The sequence below is a fragment of the Dipodomys spectabilis genome, unplaced genomic scaffold, assembly GCF_019054845.1.
Source record: "Dipodomys spectabilis isolate Male_0828 unplaced genomic scaffold, ASM1905484v1 ptg000179l, whole genome shotgun sequence".
Classification (NCBI taxonomy): Eukaryota; Metazoa; Chordata; class Mammalia; order Rodentia; family Heteromyidae; genus Dipodomys; species Dipodomys spectabilis.
Window position 1 is genome coordinate 12,941,708 of NW_024870856.1, and position 18,293 is coordinate 12,960,000.

Sequence of the window (18,293 nt, forward strand, 5' to 3'; positions counted from 1 at the left end):
CCACCATGACTGCCCTGCGTCTGATGTGAGCAGTCCACTCGGCCAGCCACCATGACTGCCCTGCGTCTGATGTGAGCAGTGCACTCGGCCACCATGACTGACTGTCCTGCGTCTGATGTGAGCAGTCCACTCGGCCAGCCACCATGACTGCCCTGCGTCTGATGTGAGCAGTCCACTCGGCCACCATGACTGCCCTGCGTCTGATGTGAGCAGTCTACTCGGCCAGCCACCACATGCCTGCCCTGCGTCTGATGTGAGCAGTCCACTTGGCCAGCCACCACATGACCCCCGTTTCTAAAGGCCCCCCAAGCATGGCCTGAGCAACCTGTTCATTCAAATGAGAGGATATTTATACATTTTTGTTGGTAGTAGGGTGTGCACCCAAGACTCCTCCTCCCACCCCCCCCAGCTGGGCAGGTGCTCCACCACTTGAACTATACATATCATCTTTCTGCTTTTAGTTGCTGTTGAGGTAGGCTCTCATATTTTTTTGCCTAAGGTGATCTGTACTACAATACTTCTACTTATGTCTTCCACAAACCTGGGATTGATTTAGGGACAAATCACCATTGTCTTTTTGTCGAGATGAGCTGATCCAGACCCACAGTCCTCCTGAATAGCTGGGATTATAGGCATGAACACTATATCCAGCCTAATACTGGAGAGTTTTTTATATTTACACCTCACAGATGCACATAATAATCTCATTAATTTATAATTTAATTTCACAACTTCTCATATTGAAAACATAACTTCTAAGTTGGCTCATGCATGTCATCTTAGCTCCTTGGGAGGCTAAGAGCAGAAGCATCGTAGTTCAAAGCCAGCCCAGGCAGAAAAGTTCCTAAGATTCCTTCTCAGTCTGTAGCTGGGTACAGCACCATGGGCCTGTCATCCCAAGCTACATGTCATATAGTACTATCACAAACTTAAAATATGAATACCACAAAAAGAAAAAAAATACTAGTACTGTTATAACCTGAGCCTAAAAACTTAGAAGAAAAGTGTGCATATGAGAGAGGGAATGGGGAAGAGGAAGAGGCAGAGGAAGAATGTGTTTGCAAAGGAAAAATATTTAAGTTTTTGCAGACTAGAAATTTAAGTTTGTGATAGTAGTTGACTACTGTTAAGCATACTTTCCTAAAATATGGTGGATGGTAAATTTCAAGGTGATTAATTTTTTCCCTAAGACATTTTAGAGAATTCTGTAAATAAGTACAAAGAAAACAGGTGAGACCTCTCAAAGCACTATCAAATGCTGAAACATGTTTAAGGGCCAAGAAGGCGCAGCAGGGCTGAGCGTTCACCTGGGTGGCCGTGCTGTGTGGGCAGCTCCCCGCAGTACTGGTCCTCAGCTGGCTGTCCCGAGCAGCACCCTCCGGAGCTGCTCCTCTTCTTCTCACGGCCCCTCCTCACCGAGTCCCCACACTGATGATGGATGGATGGAGAAGCGCTGAACACATGTCTGGACTCTGTATTTTATTAAACACATTTTAAATTTTGTTTCATTAAAAAAAATGACACCTTAATTTTGTGACAGTGTATGACATTTATTAAGCATCCTTTCCTTAAATCAATTAACTAAGAAAAAGAAGCCTGAGTGAGTTAATAGTACAGCAGACAACACTGAATTCCAGACGGGTCTACCCTGAGCAAAGGGTAGAGCTGACATCACAGGACTCGACCCAACTCAACTCACATGAAAGAGGCAGTAACCAAGACAGGGTGGCAGGAAACAAAGAAAATCTTCAAAATGAGAAACAGACAAGGTAAACTGACTCTGAACAAATGTCACAATCAGATTTTGACAAACGGCAGCAGAATAACTCAGCAGAAGAGATCTTGGTTCTTTAAACCAGTGGTCACTCACCCAGGGACCTCACACCACACAGCACCGGCTCACCCAGGGATCTCACACCACCCACAGCACCAGCTCACCCAGGGACCTCACACCACACAGCACCGGCTCACCCAGGGACCTCACACCACACAGCACTAACTCACCCAGGGAACTCACACCACCCACAACACCAGCTCACCCAGGGACTTCACACCACACAGCACCGGCTCACCCAGGGATCTCACACCACCCACAGCACCAGCTCACCCAGGGATCTCACACCACACAGCACTAACTCACCCAGGGATCTCACACCACCCACAACACCGGCTCACCCAGGGATCTCACACCACCCACAACACCAGCTCACCCAGGGATCTCACACCACACAGCACTAACTCACCCAGGGATCTCACACCACACAGCACTAACTCACCCAGGGATCTCACACCACCCACAACACCAGCTCACCCAGGGATCTCACACCACCCACAACACCGGCTCAACCAGGGATCTCACACCACACAGAACTAACTCACCCAGGGATCTCATACCACACACAGCACTAACTCACCCAGGGATCTCATACCACACAGCAACAGCTCACCCAGGGATCTCACACCACACAGCACCAGCTCACCCAGGGATCTCACACCACACAGCACCGGCTCACCCAGGGATCTCATACCACCCACAGTACCGGCTAACCCAGGGATCTCACACCACCCACAGTACCAGCTCACCTAGGGATCTCACACCACACACAACACCAGCTCACCGAGGAATCTCACACCACACAGCACTAACTCACCCAGGGATCTCATACCACCCACAACACCGGCTCACCCAGGAATCTCATACCACACAGCACTAACTCACCCAAGGATCTCATACCACCCACAACACCGGCTCACCCAGGGATCTCACACCACACAGCACTAACTCACCCAGGGATCTCACACCACCCATAACACCGGCTCACCCAGGGATCTCACACCACACAGCACCAGCTCACCCAGGGATCTCACACCACAACACCAGCTCACCCAGGGATCTCATACCACATAGCACTAACTCACCCAGGGATCTCACACCACCCACAACACCGGCTCACCCAGGGATCTCATACCACACAGAACTAACTCACCCAGGCATCTCACACCACACAGCACCAGCTCACCCAGGGACCTTACACCACACAGCACCAGCTCACCCAGGGATCTCACACCACCCACAGTACCGGATAACCCAGGGATCTCACACCACCCACAACACTGGCTCACCTAGGGATCTCACACCACACACAACACCAGCTCACCCAGGGATCTCACATCACACAAAGCACTGGCTCACGCAGGGATCTCATACCACACACAGCACCAGCTCACCCAGGGATCTCACACCACCCACAACACCAGCTCACCCAGGGATCTCACATCACACAAAGCACCGGCTCACCCAGGGACCTCACACCACCCACAGCACCAGCTCACCGAGGGATCTCACACCACCCACAGCACCGGCTCACGCAGGGACCTCACACCACACAAGGCACTGGCTCACCCAGAGATCTCACACCACATACAGCAACAGCTCACCCAGGGACCTCACACCACACAGCACTAGCTCACCCAGGGATCTCACACCACCCACAACACCGGCTCACCCAGAAATCTCACAGCATTTGCTTATCCAGTGTAATTTGCATATAGGCACTTAAACTACAACATAGATGTAAAAAGCAAGGAAGAAATCCTCTTAAACAGCATAGATGAAGACCTCCCTACCAGACACACTATACACCCCACCCTCCTACAAACCACTGAAGAAAAAAAAAGACAAATTAGACTTCATTGAAGTTAAAACATCAGTTCTTTGAAGTATTGTTAGGAAAATGAAAAACATGCCATGGAATGGGAGAAAATTCAAAGTACTTCTATCTGAGCAAGAATCTGGATTTCAAATCATAAAGCACTACTCATTACCAAGTATAACTCATTACCAAGAAAAGAAGCAAACTCACTGAACCAGAGTACACAGAAGTGAGGCTCAGATATCACTGAAGCAGAGACACACATGGCCAACATTTCCACATTAGTCTTCACAAAATACAGATTGAGCCTATAAATGCTATGGCACACACACATTCACAAGAGGAATTAATTAGGACAAACAGGACCGCGACAGTGTTGGGAGACTATTCCTCAAGTAGCCAGGCAAACCTGGGATCTCGGCCCAAACGTGCCTCAACGTCTTGTTTTCATGAAGAAGAGCCTTTATGAAGAGCCTTTCATGAAGAAGAGCCTTTTCAAGAAGAAGGCAATGCATGAGAAGCCCCTACATCTGTGGAGGGCAATAAAGGCCTAAATATGCAGCCTGAGATCAGTCCTTTGTCAGAGCTAAGTGGCTCAGAGCCGCTGGGCCAAAGCAGACACCAGCTCCACCAGCATCTGACTTCCATGCCATGCAGTATAACTGTGCTCAATTTAGGAGCCCTAACTCCTCCTTTCCTAACTCCATAGTCCACACTCTCAGTACTCCCAGGAGGACCCTGCCCCTCGTACTCAGTACTTGAAGCAGCACAATTGTGTGTGTAACTCAGCGCATACCTTGGGCATGCTGCAGGTCGGCCTCAAGTTCCTTCTGGCTGGCGCTGGTGCTTCCAGGGGGATTGCTTAGGTCCCACTCACACTCAGCAATGAGGTTCAGGACAGCCTCATCATCTTCATCCATGATCAAACACTTCTTGGTCAAGGCATCTGCGCACCGGGCTCTGGAGTGGTGTGGTCTGCAATGGAAAGAGACCGAGTCAGTGTCCGCAGCCTACAGGGAACCACGCCACCCAGGATGAGCTTAGGGAAGCTGTGGGACCCAGAAAAGTCTCAACCAAGACAAGCAGCCACCAACCGCAAGGTCCTGAGACCTCTCCATGCCCCACCACATTCCTTTCCTCCACAATTCTCCTGCAGGTTAAAACTCAACCTGTTCTTTAAGTAACGTATCCACAATGAGATATATGTGATAAAGTTAAAATAGCTAGGGCCTATGCCTGTAATCCTAACTACTTAGGAGGTAGAGATCTGGAGAACAAAGCCAACCTGGGTGGGAAAGTCCTCTACAACAAGGTCCTCCTTTCCAACAAAGCATAAGACGAATACTGGCCTGCGGAGGGAGTTCACATGCGTGGCACCTGCTTCACACTGAGAGGGATCTGCGGCACTACGGTCCATGGTCACTTCTGGTTGGTTTTAACTGTGGCAACTCAGCTATGCAGCTACTAGAGACAAATAGTTCTCATCTGCAGTGAGAATACTGACACCAAAGGCCCTGGAAACTCAGATACTTCTGTGCAGAGCATAATCAGGGAGACTCAAGAGCTTACTCTGATAATACTGAGACGCTATTCTAATTACCCGAGGATTAAAAGTGTGTGTGGTCTGACTACTAATTTTACATAGAACATCACTCCTTGTATCTGCCACAAAGTATGGTCCTGTTGATGGCGGTGGTTTCACTGGAGAGGGAGTAGGGTGGAGCCTTTTCTTTCCTTTTTAATTAATTCCTAAGACATCTGAAACCTTTATAACCATCAAATCTGACTGTTTAAACAAGTCAATCTAGAAAAAAAACTTGAATGTTTATTGGTTACTCTATTTCAACTGTGAATAAAATTATTATTTTATTTCCTATATGTTACAATAAACGAGAAACCTACCTGAAATATCCCTCCACATTCAAATATCAAAAAATAAATTCAGTTGCCGGGTGCCAGTGGCTCACGCCTGCAATCCTAGCTACTCAGAAGGCTGAGATCTGAGTTCAAAGGCAGCCTGGGCAGGAAAGTCCGTAAGACTCTTGTCTCCAATTAGCCACCAGAAAATTAGAAGTGGCGCTGTGGCTCAAGTGGTAGAGCGCTCGCCTTGAGCTGAAGGACAGTGCCCAGGCCCTGAGTTCAAGCCCCATGACCCACAAAAAAAAAAAAAAAGTCAGTTAAGTGGTAGGGAAAGAACGCCAAGTTCTAAGCTCCATAAGAACAAAACAAAAAGAAGGGACTACGTATGGATCAACATTTTTGGGAGTTTGGAACAAAGCAAAGCCTACAATAACCCAGGCAGCAATCACTCCAAGAAAACAATGCTCTTCTGCTCTTCAGCAAGGAGAGCAGGAGGATCTGACCTCGCTGCTCCCAGCTCGTCAACTGGAAACACAGGGCACAGAGCAGGTAACATCATTAATGCCTGCTTGCTCCATCCTTGAGGGCCAGACACCTAACCCACAGCGGCCTAGGTCTGATACTGGTCGGGCGCCTGGCAACTGGAGTAAACAACAGTGATGGCTAGAGGAGCGGCCATGGTCTACAGGGAGGCCTGCAGAAGGCTGAGCGCCCTCACACACAGGAGGAGGGCTCTCAGAAATGCGAACCCCCTGTGTGAACACTGTGAGAGCTCTCACACCAACTAAGAATGTCAGTTGGTGGCAGGAACCTTTCAGCCTCATCAGAATCTTTATGGAAAGACGGAGTCATTCTGTGTGGCATATCTGCACTTCTGGGAACCCAGAGAGCAGAGCGGTGTGGTCAGAAGACCCTACATCTGCCCTTTAAGAGTCTGTAGAAGTGGTGTGAGGCTCAAACACAGGTACAGACTGAGGGCAGCACATGTCAACCTCTGCCACACAACCTGCTTGTATATGTACAGAAACCCCTGCCCGCTGATCAGCAGAGCAGCAAAGCTAAGTGAATAGAAGCTTCAAAGGCCAGATCAAGCAAGGCATAAATTTCACAGAACTGATTCAGAAAACTCACCCAAAACTGACAACTACCATGAGAGAAAATAACAGTAAACTCAGCTAACCAAGAGATCTGATTTCCAGAGTTGCTACATTTTACTACTCAAAATGCAATTATATAGAAGTGGCACTATGGCTCAAGTGGTAGAGCATGAGCCTTGAGCTGAATTGCTCAGGGACAGCTCCCAGGCCTAGAGCTCAAGCCCCACGACTGACAAAAAAAAAAAAAAAGAGAGAGAGATCTTTCATGCGATTGTTTCTAACATATTTATAAGATTATGTCTTTGTTGCTTTGTATGTCCCTCCCCCATGGTATAACCCCTGCTTTCACTGTATTTGATGTTGGTATGTGGAGGGGAAGGGAAAAAACAAATCGTTAAAACAGGGATACAGGAGGACCCATTGCAACAATGAGATGTACAAGTCGTTATGTCGAAAAACGAACTTTACAACTTTGGTGCTGGGGGGGGAGGAAGGGGAGCGGGGAGGATTGGGTGGGGGGGCAGGGGGAGGATGGGAAGGGATGGGAAGGGGAAACAAAGGAGGAGGCTACAATGCTTGATAAGAAATGTACTCATTATCTTGCCCATGTAATTGTAACCCCTCTGTACAGTATTTTCACAATAAAAAAATACGTTTAAAAAAATGCCTAGTTATATAAAAAGTGGGAGGGGTACAAAAAAAACAAGTACAGACTGTATACAAACAAACCAAAGAGATCATGACTAGGAAGTACAGATGTTAGGGACTTTCTAGAAAGAGAAAATTTCAACAGCAACTTTAAATATCCTCAGCAAGGTACAGGAAGCCATGACAAAGCACCAAAAGAAAATAGAAGAACCAGTGGCTCATGAAATAGAGAGTCAACAATGAGTAAAACCTATGAGATAACCAAGCTCGTTTTTGGAATTAAAGTTCAACTCAAGTGAAATTTCTAGAAGTGCTGACACCCAGTGCATGGCAGGCCTGGTGGGCTGCCACTCTCTAAGTGGCAGAAAGAAAACAGAACAGAGGGAGGTGATCCATTTCCACAGCTCAGGAGGCCACTGGGTAGACTCAAACTTGGGTACCCTGCACAGAGCCCCAGAAGGAAGGGTGGGGGCACAGGGAGGCAGTAGAAGCCATGGCTGAGATAAACAGATGAGCAAACCTGAGCAAATTCACTGGGTTCCCTTTGTGTGTCTGGTCCAAATTTTGGTACTTTTCACACAGTTTCAAGCCCTTCCATTATTCTTATGCATGTTACGGTGATGTCAATGACCTTCGATGTTACTGTTGTAATATTTTGAGCATAAAAACCAAGCTGGCACACGAAATCCATCCATCAGCTGTTGCACTCTCTCTCTCCCATCTCTCTTCTCTTTGAGGCGATTTGACCAGCTAATATCCTGTGCTGTCCCCAAAGTATCCAAGTGAACAGAAGACTAACATATCTCTAAGTCAAGAGCTGGATGGCTAAGTTTAGAAGAAAGGTATGTTGAAAGCCAAGACAGGGTGAAAATTAAGCCTCTTTTATGGGATAGCCAACATGTGAAACCAAAGAAAAAGTTACTGAAAAAGTGAACACACAATACTACTCCAGTGAACACATAAATGATTCCTAGCAAGAAAGACTCAATGTAGAAGTGGAGAAATTTTAATAGTTTAGACAGAAGATAAAACCAGATTTTTTCTCTCTCCTCTCTCTCCTCTCTCTCTCTCTCTCTCTCTCTCTCTCTCTCTCTCTCTCTCTCTCTCTCATTCCCCGTCATGGGGCTTGGACTCTGGGCCTGGGTGCTGTCCCTGAGCTCTTCAGCCCAAAGCTACCACTTGAATCACAGCACCACTTCAGGCTTTCTGGTGGTTAACTGGAAATGAATCTCATGGACTTTCCTGCCTGGGCTGGCTTTGAATACAATCCTTAGATCTTAGCCTCTTGAGTAGGCATTATTATTATAGGCATGAGCCACTGGCACCCAGCCTACTACCTTCTCTTAAGCCAAGGTTATTCAATGAAATACCCTGACTCCCTACAATTCTAAGAAAACTGGAAAAGGCAAGGAAAGAAGCTACAGAAGACAAGGTTGGATCTGGGAGAGGTTTTCTTACAGTTCAGAAACATAAGAGTAGAGATGAAGCAACGGGTCCTGACCCGGGCTGCAGTCAGCCACCCAAGAGACGCAGCTAAGGTAGGAAGGAAGGTGCCTTCATTACCCTCAGACTTTCAATGCAGACCAGACAGTCTTTTACTGGAAGGAGTGCGCTAGGACTTTCCATTACTATAAAGAAAGCCTGAGAACAATCAGCCTAAGAGAAGGAAAGGTTTTTATTGGCTCAGGGTTTCAGTTCATGGTCACTTGCCACTGCTGCATTGAGCCTGTTGTGAGCGCACACAGCAGAGGAAACTACTCCCCTCACGGTGGCCAGAAAGAAAGGACCGTTCCCCTAAGTGCAGACTCCAGTGCCCTAACCCTTTCCAACAAAGCCCTACCATGTCCCAGCAGTGTCATTTCAACACACACGCTTCCAGAAGCAAACCACAGCATCTGGCTTCAAAGCTTCAAAGGACCATCGGAGCCTCTCATCAGAGGCCCTGCAGTTGGTGACTGAGGATGGAATAAATGCTCATTTATCATTAAGGAGTGTAGTTAGTCTCTGCCTGTGCTCCATAATGTGACAACACACCCTAGGTGACCACTCCCGTTCACAATAGGGTTTACTCAATATTTTAAGTCCATTGTCGAGAACCACTGTTGCTCAGAAAAAAGACTCCTTTCAAAATACACTCATCGACAGTGCATACAGCCACCCACAAACGCTGGTAAGATACCATGAGATATCCATTCTGAAGCCCTACATCAAGGAGTACAAAATACATTTTATAAGGATAAAGCTGCCACAAATAGTGATTTCTTGGATGGATCTTGGGGGAAAAAAATTGAAAGCCTTCTGGAAAGAAATCCCCATTAAGACTACATGTGAGCCAGAAGCTGGTGTGTCTCATGCCTATAATCCTAGCTACTTAGGAGTCTAAGATCTGAGGATTGCAGTTCAAACCCAGCCTAGGCAGAAAAGTCTATGACTTTCTTATCTCCAATCGACCAGCAAAAACCCAGAAGTGGAGATGCGGTTCAAGTAGTAGAGCACCAGCCTTGACTCAAAAAGTCAAATGAGAGTATGAGGTCCTGAGTTCATGAGTTCATGCCCTTGTACAAAACGCACATACAAAGACACATGGACATACGCACACAGGAAAACACGCCAGTCATGAAGTCAGTAAACATATCAATGCTAAAAGAAGTATGGAAGATGTTGGTCCCAACCCTCCTGGAGAACTATGAGGAGTTTAGAACTCCAGTCAGGTGTCACTGCAGAGGTGGTAGATCCAGAATCAGAGTGGAATCTGCAGGTATGACTGAACGGCTGAAGTCTCATGGTAAAACTGCTTCTTACAGAGGAGCAAACAAAGCGGTCAAAAGGTTAAGTCTGAAAACCACCTGGGCACAGCGACACTTCGTACCTTCCCACTGTGGCCGCAAAGCTTTCCTTTGAATGGGGCAAGTCCTCTGGCGCAAAATGCAGTCGTGAAGCTTTCCGTTCACTCTCTCTCACGGGACGGTCATCTAGGGAGAACAGCAGAGGTGGGTGAAAGGCCTTCACCCTGAAGCTCAGGGCAGAAAGGCTCAGCCCCAAGGGCGCCCTATCACGCCCTGCAAATCTATTCCAGAGCTGCCAGCATTAGGGGCACCGCCAAGTGCACCGTAGGAGGTCAAGCCTACTCCGATACAACTCACGGCTCAGAAGGTGCTGTGGGCAAAGGCTCCTGACTGTGGGAAAAGCAGTGCCCTCGTGAGGTGCGTGCATACACATGTCCTTCTCCAACGTGCACACCAGATGCTGGGGCAGACCTACCACATGCACTCTAGGAAGTTTGTATGCCTGGATGACAGTGGCTCCCACCTGTAATCCCACTTACTCAGGAGGCTCAGGCCCAAGGACTGTGGTTTGAAGCCAGCCAAGGCAGGGAAGTTTGAGACTCTTCTCTCCAATTAACCTCAAAAAGCTGGGAGTAGAGCTGTGGCTCAAGTGGTAGAGCACTTGCCTTGAGCACAAAGGCACAGGGACAGAGCCCAGGCCCAGGGCTCAAGACCCAGGACTGGCAAAAAAAACTGTGTGGAGAACAGGATGAACTGGCTTTTGAGTGTGCCCTTAGAAAAGTCTGGATCACTAGACAGACAAGTCCCATGGCCCTCAGAAAAGACTCTACCAAGAGCTCTCAGGATCTCCTGACACACATACAGAGGATGAGGTCATGACCTTGAAACGTCACATGATTTCCTACAGAGTTATAGTTGTCCTTAAGGTCCTCTACTACATCCAAAGATCACTCCTCTATGACACTCACTGAAAAATCATAGCAACAGTAATACTGCAATAATTGTCAAAGCAGAAACCAAGCATTTTGACTCAGGTGAATGCCAAGCCAGAGTTCTCTTCCTTCTGCACTGATGTCCAGGGAACCAGCACTCATGGCTCCTGTTTTCCTAATCCCGCCCTCTCCATTCTCAGATCTCCATCTCCACCTCTGCCCTCTCACTGAGTGGCAGGACCTTCTCTGCACTAGAGGCACACCCTACCAGCTGACATACCCCCTTGGGGTAGGGCCTGGGCAGAACTGGGGCTGACTCTGGTGCCTTACTCCACCTCTACTCCTGATGGCCGCACTGCTTCCTTCCACAGACCCCATGACCATCCCATCCCCCGTGCACCCCACAACTACCCACCCACAACCAGAACCAATATGCCTCAGGCCCGCACAGGATGGACGGAGACCTAGGAGGCTTTGGGCAAGATTCTTCCAATGACTTTGATTGCCATGTTGTTCCTTTATTGTGTCTGGAAATACCCTGGACATGTGCTAAGTCCAATTTCTTCCCTATATAAACATCTTAAGATTCTGAATCTAAAATTTTTATGGCAATGGGAAAGATGCTTTAAAATGCCCTTGAGTATAGTGCTTTTAGAAAGATTCAAACTCATCTGTTTATAAGTTACCTGATTTAACAGTCAAGTAGAAATGAGAATGCAAGCACATGTCCTAAGTATCAAATTAAACATGGAGATTCCAAGCAGAGTTTGAAGTAAACAGTACTCTCTGAACCCAGCCTACTTGCTCCTCACACAACGCAGCCTTGCCCCCAGAAACCCGTCACCTAACTGCTGCTGAGACTTTCATCACAACGGACTCAGGATATGGAGTCTAGAGACCCTGGCCAGCTTTGGATCTACACTGTGATGATGACCTGATGGCCTGGCCATCTAGACCAGTACCAGCACTGTCTCTCACTGAGACAAAGACCCTGGGCAGCAGGCTGACAGGGCCTGCCTCCTGGGCCAGTGTGCAGCCTGCTGTGTGGACATCAGAGATGAAGCCAAGGGGTAAACTAGGATTACGACTGTCTGTATACTGACAGGCGCCCACAAACTTTCATACACTCAGCCGCACAGCCTCTTCTTGCTGCTAATCTCCAAAGGAACAGGGATGGCACCCACGTCTGTAGACATCACACTTAGTCAGGACCTTTGCTGTGAGTGAAAAATACTCCTCCTCCTTCTGATTCTTTTTCATTTTTTTCTGTGTAGGATCTGGGACCTGGACTCAGGGCCTAGGTGCTGTCTCTGAGCTTTTTTGTGCTCAAGGCTAGCACTCTTCCCCTTGAGCCACAGCTCCACTTCTGGCTTTTCTGGTAGCTAACTGGAGTTAAGAATCTCATGGACTTTCTGCATAGGCTGGCTTCTAATTTTGATTCTCTGAGCTCAGCTTCCTGAGGAGCTAGGATTACAGGCAGGAGCCACCAGCACCCAGCTTCTTTTACTTTTGATGATGTTCTGGGTTCAGAAGAATAAACAATATGAGGAGGAAGTCTGGTTTCAATTAAAACAAAAATGTCAGGAAGTATTTATGAGTCTCTGACCCTGACAGGCACTGCCGTGGAAGTGTGCAGGCATTACCCCATCACTGTCTGGCAGGCCCCAGAGCCCTTCAGGCGGCTCTTCCACGAGACCCTCGGCTGCGTCTCCGCAAGGACATGGGCCATCAACATGAAAGAATCAAGTCCCTCTACAAAGACAACAGCATGACCCACACCCTACAGCACAGCCTACCCAGCTGTTGGAGCTTGGGGAGCATATGGACAACAAACAGGCGGTAGTCAGACTCGTTTTTCACGACAGGGTTCAGCCGGAAGTCCACATCCTGGAGTTCAGCTAAGGAGTGGAGCCGGAATACCTCTGCTAGCGAGGAAATACAGTTGTAATAGAGATTGAGGCTCTCTAGGGAGATCAGGTACTGAATGCCCTGTTAATCAGAAAACATACAAATCAGTTCACACTGCAAAGTAAACCATTAGTAGGGGTGGACCCACCAACCTAAACACACTTGTAACAAATACATGCTGGCATCAGAAACATAAAAATGGAGCATATTCTCATCTATGAAGTTCTGTTTTTCACTAAAAAGCAACGATGTGGTTATTCTGAATATAGGAGTGTCAGTCCTAATGGTACTTTAAATATGACTACTTTCTCCTAAGTGCCCAGTATGCACCAAGGAACATGTTTTAAACAATTTCACTGCACACAATCTGTCAGGGTCAAAATACTGCTCCATTTTTATTGTTGCTTGGGAGATGCTGGGAGCTGAAGAGCTGCGTCTGCTGAGCTAGGTTCTGAAGCTGTGAGGCAGTAGGATCTTGCATTTCTGTCCAGGCTAGAAACTCTCACTCAAACCTCTGTGACATTCTCCCACAGCAGGGCTTACTCATGAAACCTTCACTGTGTATGGTTATTGGTGACTTTTCTTTTGAATTTGAACTCAGGGCCTTGCGGCTGCCAGGCAAGTGCTCTGCCCTAACCCACGACTAGGCACCTGCTCACTGCCCAGGCTGCAACAAGCCCCGAGCTCACTCCTTGCTATTTAGGGCAGGAGGCCAAAGTCAGGTCCTAAGTGATCATAAGGAAAAAGAAAAATGGGGCTGGGAAGGTGGCTCAGTGGTAGAGCACTTGCTTTGCATGCATAAGGCCCTGGGTTCGATTCCTCAGCACCACATAAGCAAAAAGAAAAAAGCCGGAAGTGGCACTGTGGCTCAAGTGGTAGAGCGCTAGCCTTGAGCTGAAGAGCTGAGGGACAGCGCCCAAGCCCAGAGTTCAGGCCCCACGACCGGACCCCCCCCCCAAAAAAAAAAAAGAAAAGAAAAAATGCAGAGATAGGGAGTGGGTAGGGTGGCATGTGCATGTCAGGATTTGGGATCTTGTTTAATTCCTTTAAAGGTATTTCATCTTCTTCAGAAAGCTATGGCTTTGACTACAATCTAGTTGACAGTAAACATGGCAACAACACTTAGAATCACTGTAAGTGCACCGTTTATTAGTGTTACATCTATATTTTCCACTCACACTGATAAACTCACCTCGAGGCTAACCAATGAGTTTCTTGAGAGATCTAAGGATTTTAGACCTGTCAAATGCATCAGAGAATTTCCTAAGTGAGTTATCTTCTCTTGGTATGTTCCAGGAATAGATAATGACTGAAGTTCAGCTAAGAATAAAAAATAGTAAGATTTCAATCTTTTACATTTAAACCCATTACAGGAAGTCTCTAGAAACACAGTAGATACTAACGAAGACTGTTTGACAAGCTGGTGCCAGCTCCTGGGCCTCTCGTTGCAGAGCAGGTGTACACTTGCCAATGCTAACAAAGAGCAACACTGCCACCCCCATGTCTTGTCTCCTCAGTACCCAGCAGGCCCCTTCCCTCTACCCTCTTCACAGGATGTCTGGTCATCACCTCTGGTAAGTCTGAGGTCTATTTTTTTTCCCACTAGAATCTCTGACCCATCATATTTCTGCACAGTAGTTTCCCACCCACGGGTCCCCATCTTGTGTGCCCAATACCCCCTGTGTATTGGGAATTGAACCCAATCTCTCCTCCACACTGCAATGTATCACCGCAGTGGTCTCTGTACACACCCCAGTGGTCTTGAATAGCCCTTCTTCTTGCTTTTGTTTGACACAGGGTCTCACTACACAGGCCACACTCTGAGTGCTTGACCCTTCTGCCTAAGCACACCAAGTGCTGGCTTATAGGTGAATACCATCACACAAAATCTGGTCTTTCTGATCTTCAACAAGTGTCATTGAATACTCCCCCTCCAACCCCCTCTCCTTCCCAGGAACTCCCAGCAACCCTAGGTCCACTCACTGCCTCTGGAACCAGAAGCCACTTATTTCTGGGATACGAAATGCTTGGCATGTATGTCATCCTAAGGAAGGCTCAGTAATCAGTTGTTACATATGCCACCACAGAAATAAGTTTCTATAAAAAAGACAAGAGTGGGCCTGAAAGTGCCAACCGCTTTCCCAGGAAAACTTACATCTCAAAAGAAGCTTTGCTTTGAGTTTAAAATGTGACCTGAGGCCAGGTGTGGTGGCACATGCCTACACTCCAGGCTTGGGAAGCTGAGGAATGAGGACTGAATTCAAGGCCAGCCTGGTCTACACAGCAAAACCATTATCAAGACACAAAAATCAAACAAAACCACCATCAAAAATAAAGAAGAGAGAAGAAAAATGTCATCTGAGGACTTTCAACGAGCCTTGTGCCAGCCCTGCTTCCGGGAATGCTAAGGAAAAGAATGGGCCTAGCAACGGACCACACCTTCTGTCCTGACAAGGTGGGCCATGCATCCTCCACCGCAAAAGCCCAGCGGCCATGTCAGCAAGAAGGTGGCCCAGGGCACACTGAACCTCTAAGAACTAGATCTGCTAACTCTGCAGGGGAGGACCTCCTGTAGCACAGAGGTGACCCAATGCCTGCCCGAAGAACAGCCCTACGGCTTCCCTAACTCTGCATTAGACAGCAGGTGTTTTCAAGCCTTTCTGGCTGGACATCCATTACAACAGCCAGGCCCATCCAAGACCAGACATCCAGTACGACGGCCAGGCCCATCCAAGACCGGACATCCAGTACGACGGCCAGGCCCATCCAAGACCGGACATCCAGTACAACAGCCAGGCCTATCCAAGACCAGACATCCAGTACGATGGCCAGGCCCATCCAAGACCAGACATCCAGTACGACGGCCAGGCCGACGGCCAGACCCATCCAAGACCGGACATCCAGTACGACGGCCAGGCCCATCCAAGACCAGACATCCAGTACAACGGCCAGGCCTATCCAAGACTGGACATCCAGTACGATGGCCAGGCCGACAGCCAGGCCCATCCAAGACCGGACATCCAGTACGACGGCCAGGCCCATCCAAGACCAGACATCCAGTACGATTGCCAGGCCCATCCAAGACCAGACATCCAGTACGATGGCCAGGCCCATCCAACACCAGACATCCAGTACGACGGCCAGGCCCATCCAAGACCAGACATCTAGTACGACGGCCAGGCCCATCCAAGACCAGACATCTAGTACAATGGCCAGGCCGACGGCCAGGCCCATCCAAGACCGGACATGTAGTACGACGGCCAGGCCCATCCAAGACTGGACATCTATTACAACAGCAGGCCCATCCAAGACCAGACATCCAGTACAACGGCCAGGGCCATCCAAGACTGGACATCCAGTACGACGGCCAGGCCCATCCAAGACCAGACATCTAGTACGACGGCCAGGCCCATCCAAGACCGGACATCCAGTACGACAGCCAGGTCCATCCAAGACTCCATCCTGGTTCAAAAGGTTGGTCCCCCACCAAAGGGCCATACCGTACCTTCTAGGAGCTCAAGCCCTGCCTCCCCCCATCCTCTGCCCCCCCCTCCCCCCTCCCCGCTCTGCCCCTCCCCACCCTCCTCCCCCCCTCTCCTCCCCCCCTCTCCTCCCCCCTCCCCCCCTCCTCCCCTCCCTGCTCTCCTCCTCCCTCCTCCCCCCCCACTTCCCCCCTGCTCCCCCCTCCCCCCCTCCTCCCCTCCCTGCTCTCCTCCTCCCTCCTCCCCCCCACTTCCCCCCTCCTCCCAGCTTCCCCCATCCCCCCTCCCCCTTCCCTCCCTGCTCTCCTCCCCGCTCCTCACCCCCACTCTCCTCCCCCCCTCTCCTCCCCTCCCCCCTGCTTCCCCCGCTCTCCTCTCCCTCCTCCCTCCCCCCCCCCCCCCCCGCTCTCCTCCCCCTCCTCCCCTCCCCCCTCCCCCGCTCTCCTCCCCCTCCCCCGCTCTCTTCCCCCTCCTCCCCTCCCCCCAGCTCTCCTCCCCCATCTCCTCCCCCTCTTCCTCTCCCCCCCTCTCCTCCTGTCCCCCCCTCTCCTCCTCTCCCCCCCTTTCCTCCCCCTCCTCCCTTCCCCCGCTCTCTTCCCCCTCCTCCCCTCCCCCCAGCCCTCCTCCCCCCATCTCCTCCCCCTCTTCCTCTCCCCCCCTCTCCTCCCCCTCCTCCTGTCCCCCCCTCTCCTCCTCTCCCCCCTCTCCTCCCCCTCCTCCCCTCCCCCCGCTCTCCTCCCCCCGCTCCCCTCCCCCTCCTCCCCCTGCTCTCCTCCCCCCGCTCCCCTCCCCCTCCTCCCCCTGCTCTCCTCCCCCTCCTCCCCTCCTCCTCCCCCTGCTCTCCTCCCCCTCCTCCCCCCGCTCTCCTCCCCCCGCTCTCCTCCCCCTCCTCCCCCCGCTCTCCTCCCCCTCCTCCCCTCCCCCTCCCCCCGCTCTCCTCCCCCTCCTCCCCTCCTCCCCTCCCCCCGCTCTCCTCCCCCTCCTCCCCTCCCCCTCCCCCCGCTCTCCTCCCCCTCCTCCCCTCCTCCCCTCCCCCCGCTCTCCTCCCCCTCCTCCCCTCCTCCTCCCCCTGCTCTCCTCCCCCTCCTCCCCCCCCGCTCTCCTCCCCCCGCTCTCCTCCCCCTCCTCCCCTCCCCCTCCCCCCGCTCTCCTCCCCCTCCTCCCCTCCTCCCCTCCCCCCGCTCTCCTCCCCCTCCTCCCCTCCTCCCCTCCCCCCGCTCTCCTCCCCCTCCTCCCCTCCCCCCACCGCTCTCCTCCCCCTCCTCCCCTCCTCCTCCTCCCCTCCCCCTCCTCCCCTCCTCTCCCCCCCCCCCCCGCTTCCCCCTCCCTTCACCTCCCCCCCCTCCCCGCCCGCGACCGTTTGGGGCGGGAAGAGGCCGCGCTTCCAGACTCCTCAGAGGGCCTCTCAGGAGGCCGCCGTCACCGCCCGGCTGCGCCCGTCCTCCCGCCCGCCGGCCGCGCACCCAGGTCACGGTGGGGACCGAGGCCACTTCGCTCCCGGACCTTCTCCTCGCACAGAACCAGACGCGGGCCCGGCGCCATGTTTTCAAACTCGGCGGCTGCGCGCTGCGCCTGCGCACAAGAGGGACCTGGGGTGGGCGTGGCCGCCAACGTGTGGTCCGGACGGGAGGGGTCGGGAACTGACGTGAGAAGGGGCGGGGCCACCGCCAGGGGGCGGAGCCAGGAGTCCTCCACCGCTCCCACGCAGATAGGAATAGGGGGAGGAGGAAGGGATGGGGGCGGGGCCACCGCCTGGGGGCGGAGCCAGGAGTCCACCGCTCCCACGCAGATAGGAATAGGGGGGAGGAGGAAGGGATGGGGGCGGGGCCACCGCCTGGGGGCGGGGCCAGACCTCACCTGGGTCTGGGTCTGATCTATCTGCTGGTACCCTGGTGAGGAAGGGAGACCTGACTGACCTGGCCTGACC

At 51.0% G+C, this 18,293-nt stretch overlaps 1 protein-coding gene across 1 annotated transcript in view; it reads right to left on the bottom strand.

Moving 5' to 3' along the window:
* The window catches only part of Cep72 (centrosomal protein 72), a 65,582-nt gene that overhangs the window by 41,438 nt on the left and 5,851 nt on the right, over nt 1–18,293 (bottom strand). Inside the window, exons 3-9 of the mRNA XM_042695255.1 lie at nt 18,224–18,293; nt 17,830–18,118; nt 14,077–14,204; nt 12,773–12,965; nt 10,128–10,230; nt 4,450–4,628; nt 1,308–1,472 (exon numbers count right to left, since the gene is read on the bottom strand). The exon at nt 18,224–18,293 is cut by the window's right edge and continues 420 nt beyond it. Coding sequence (XP_042551189.1) covers nt 1,308–1,472; nt 4,450–4,628; nt 10,128–10,230; nt 12,773–12,965; nt 14,077–14,204; nt 17,830–18,118; nt 18,224–18,293 — 1,127 coding nt within the window. The remainder of the gene's footprint in view (nt 1–1,307; nt 1,473–4,449; nt 4,629–10,127; nt 10,231–12,772; nt 12,966–14,076; nt 14,205–17,829; nt 18,119–18,223) is intronic.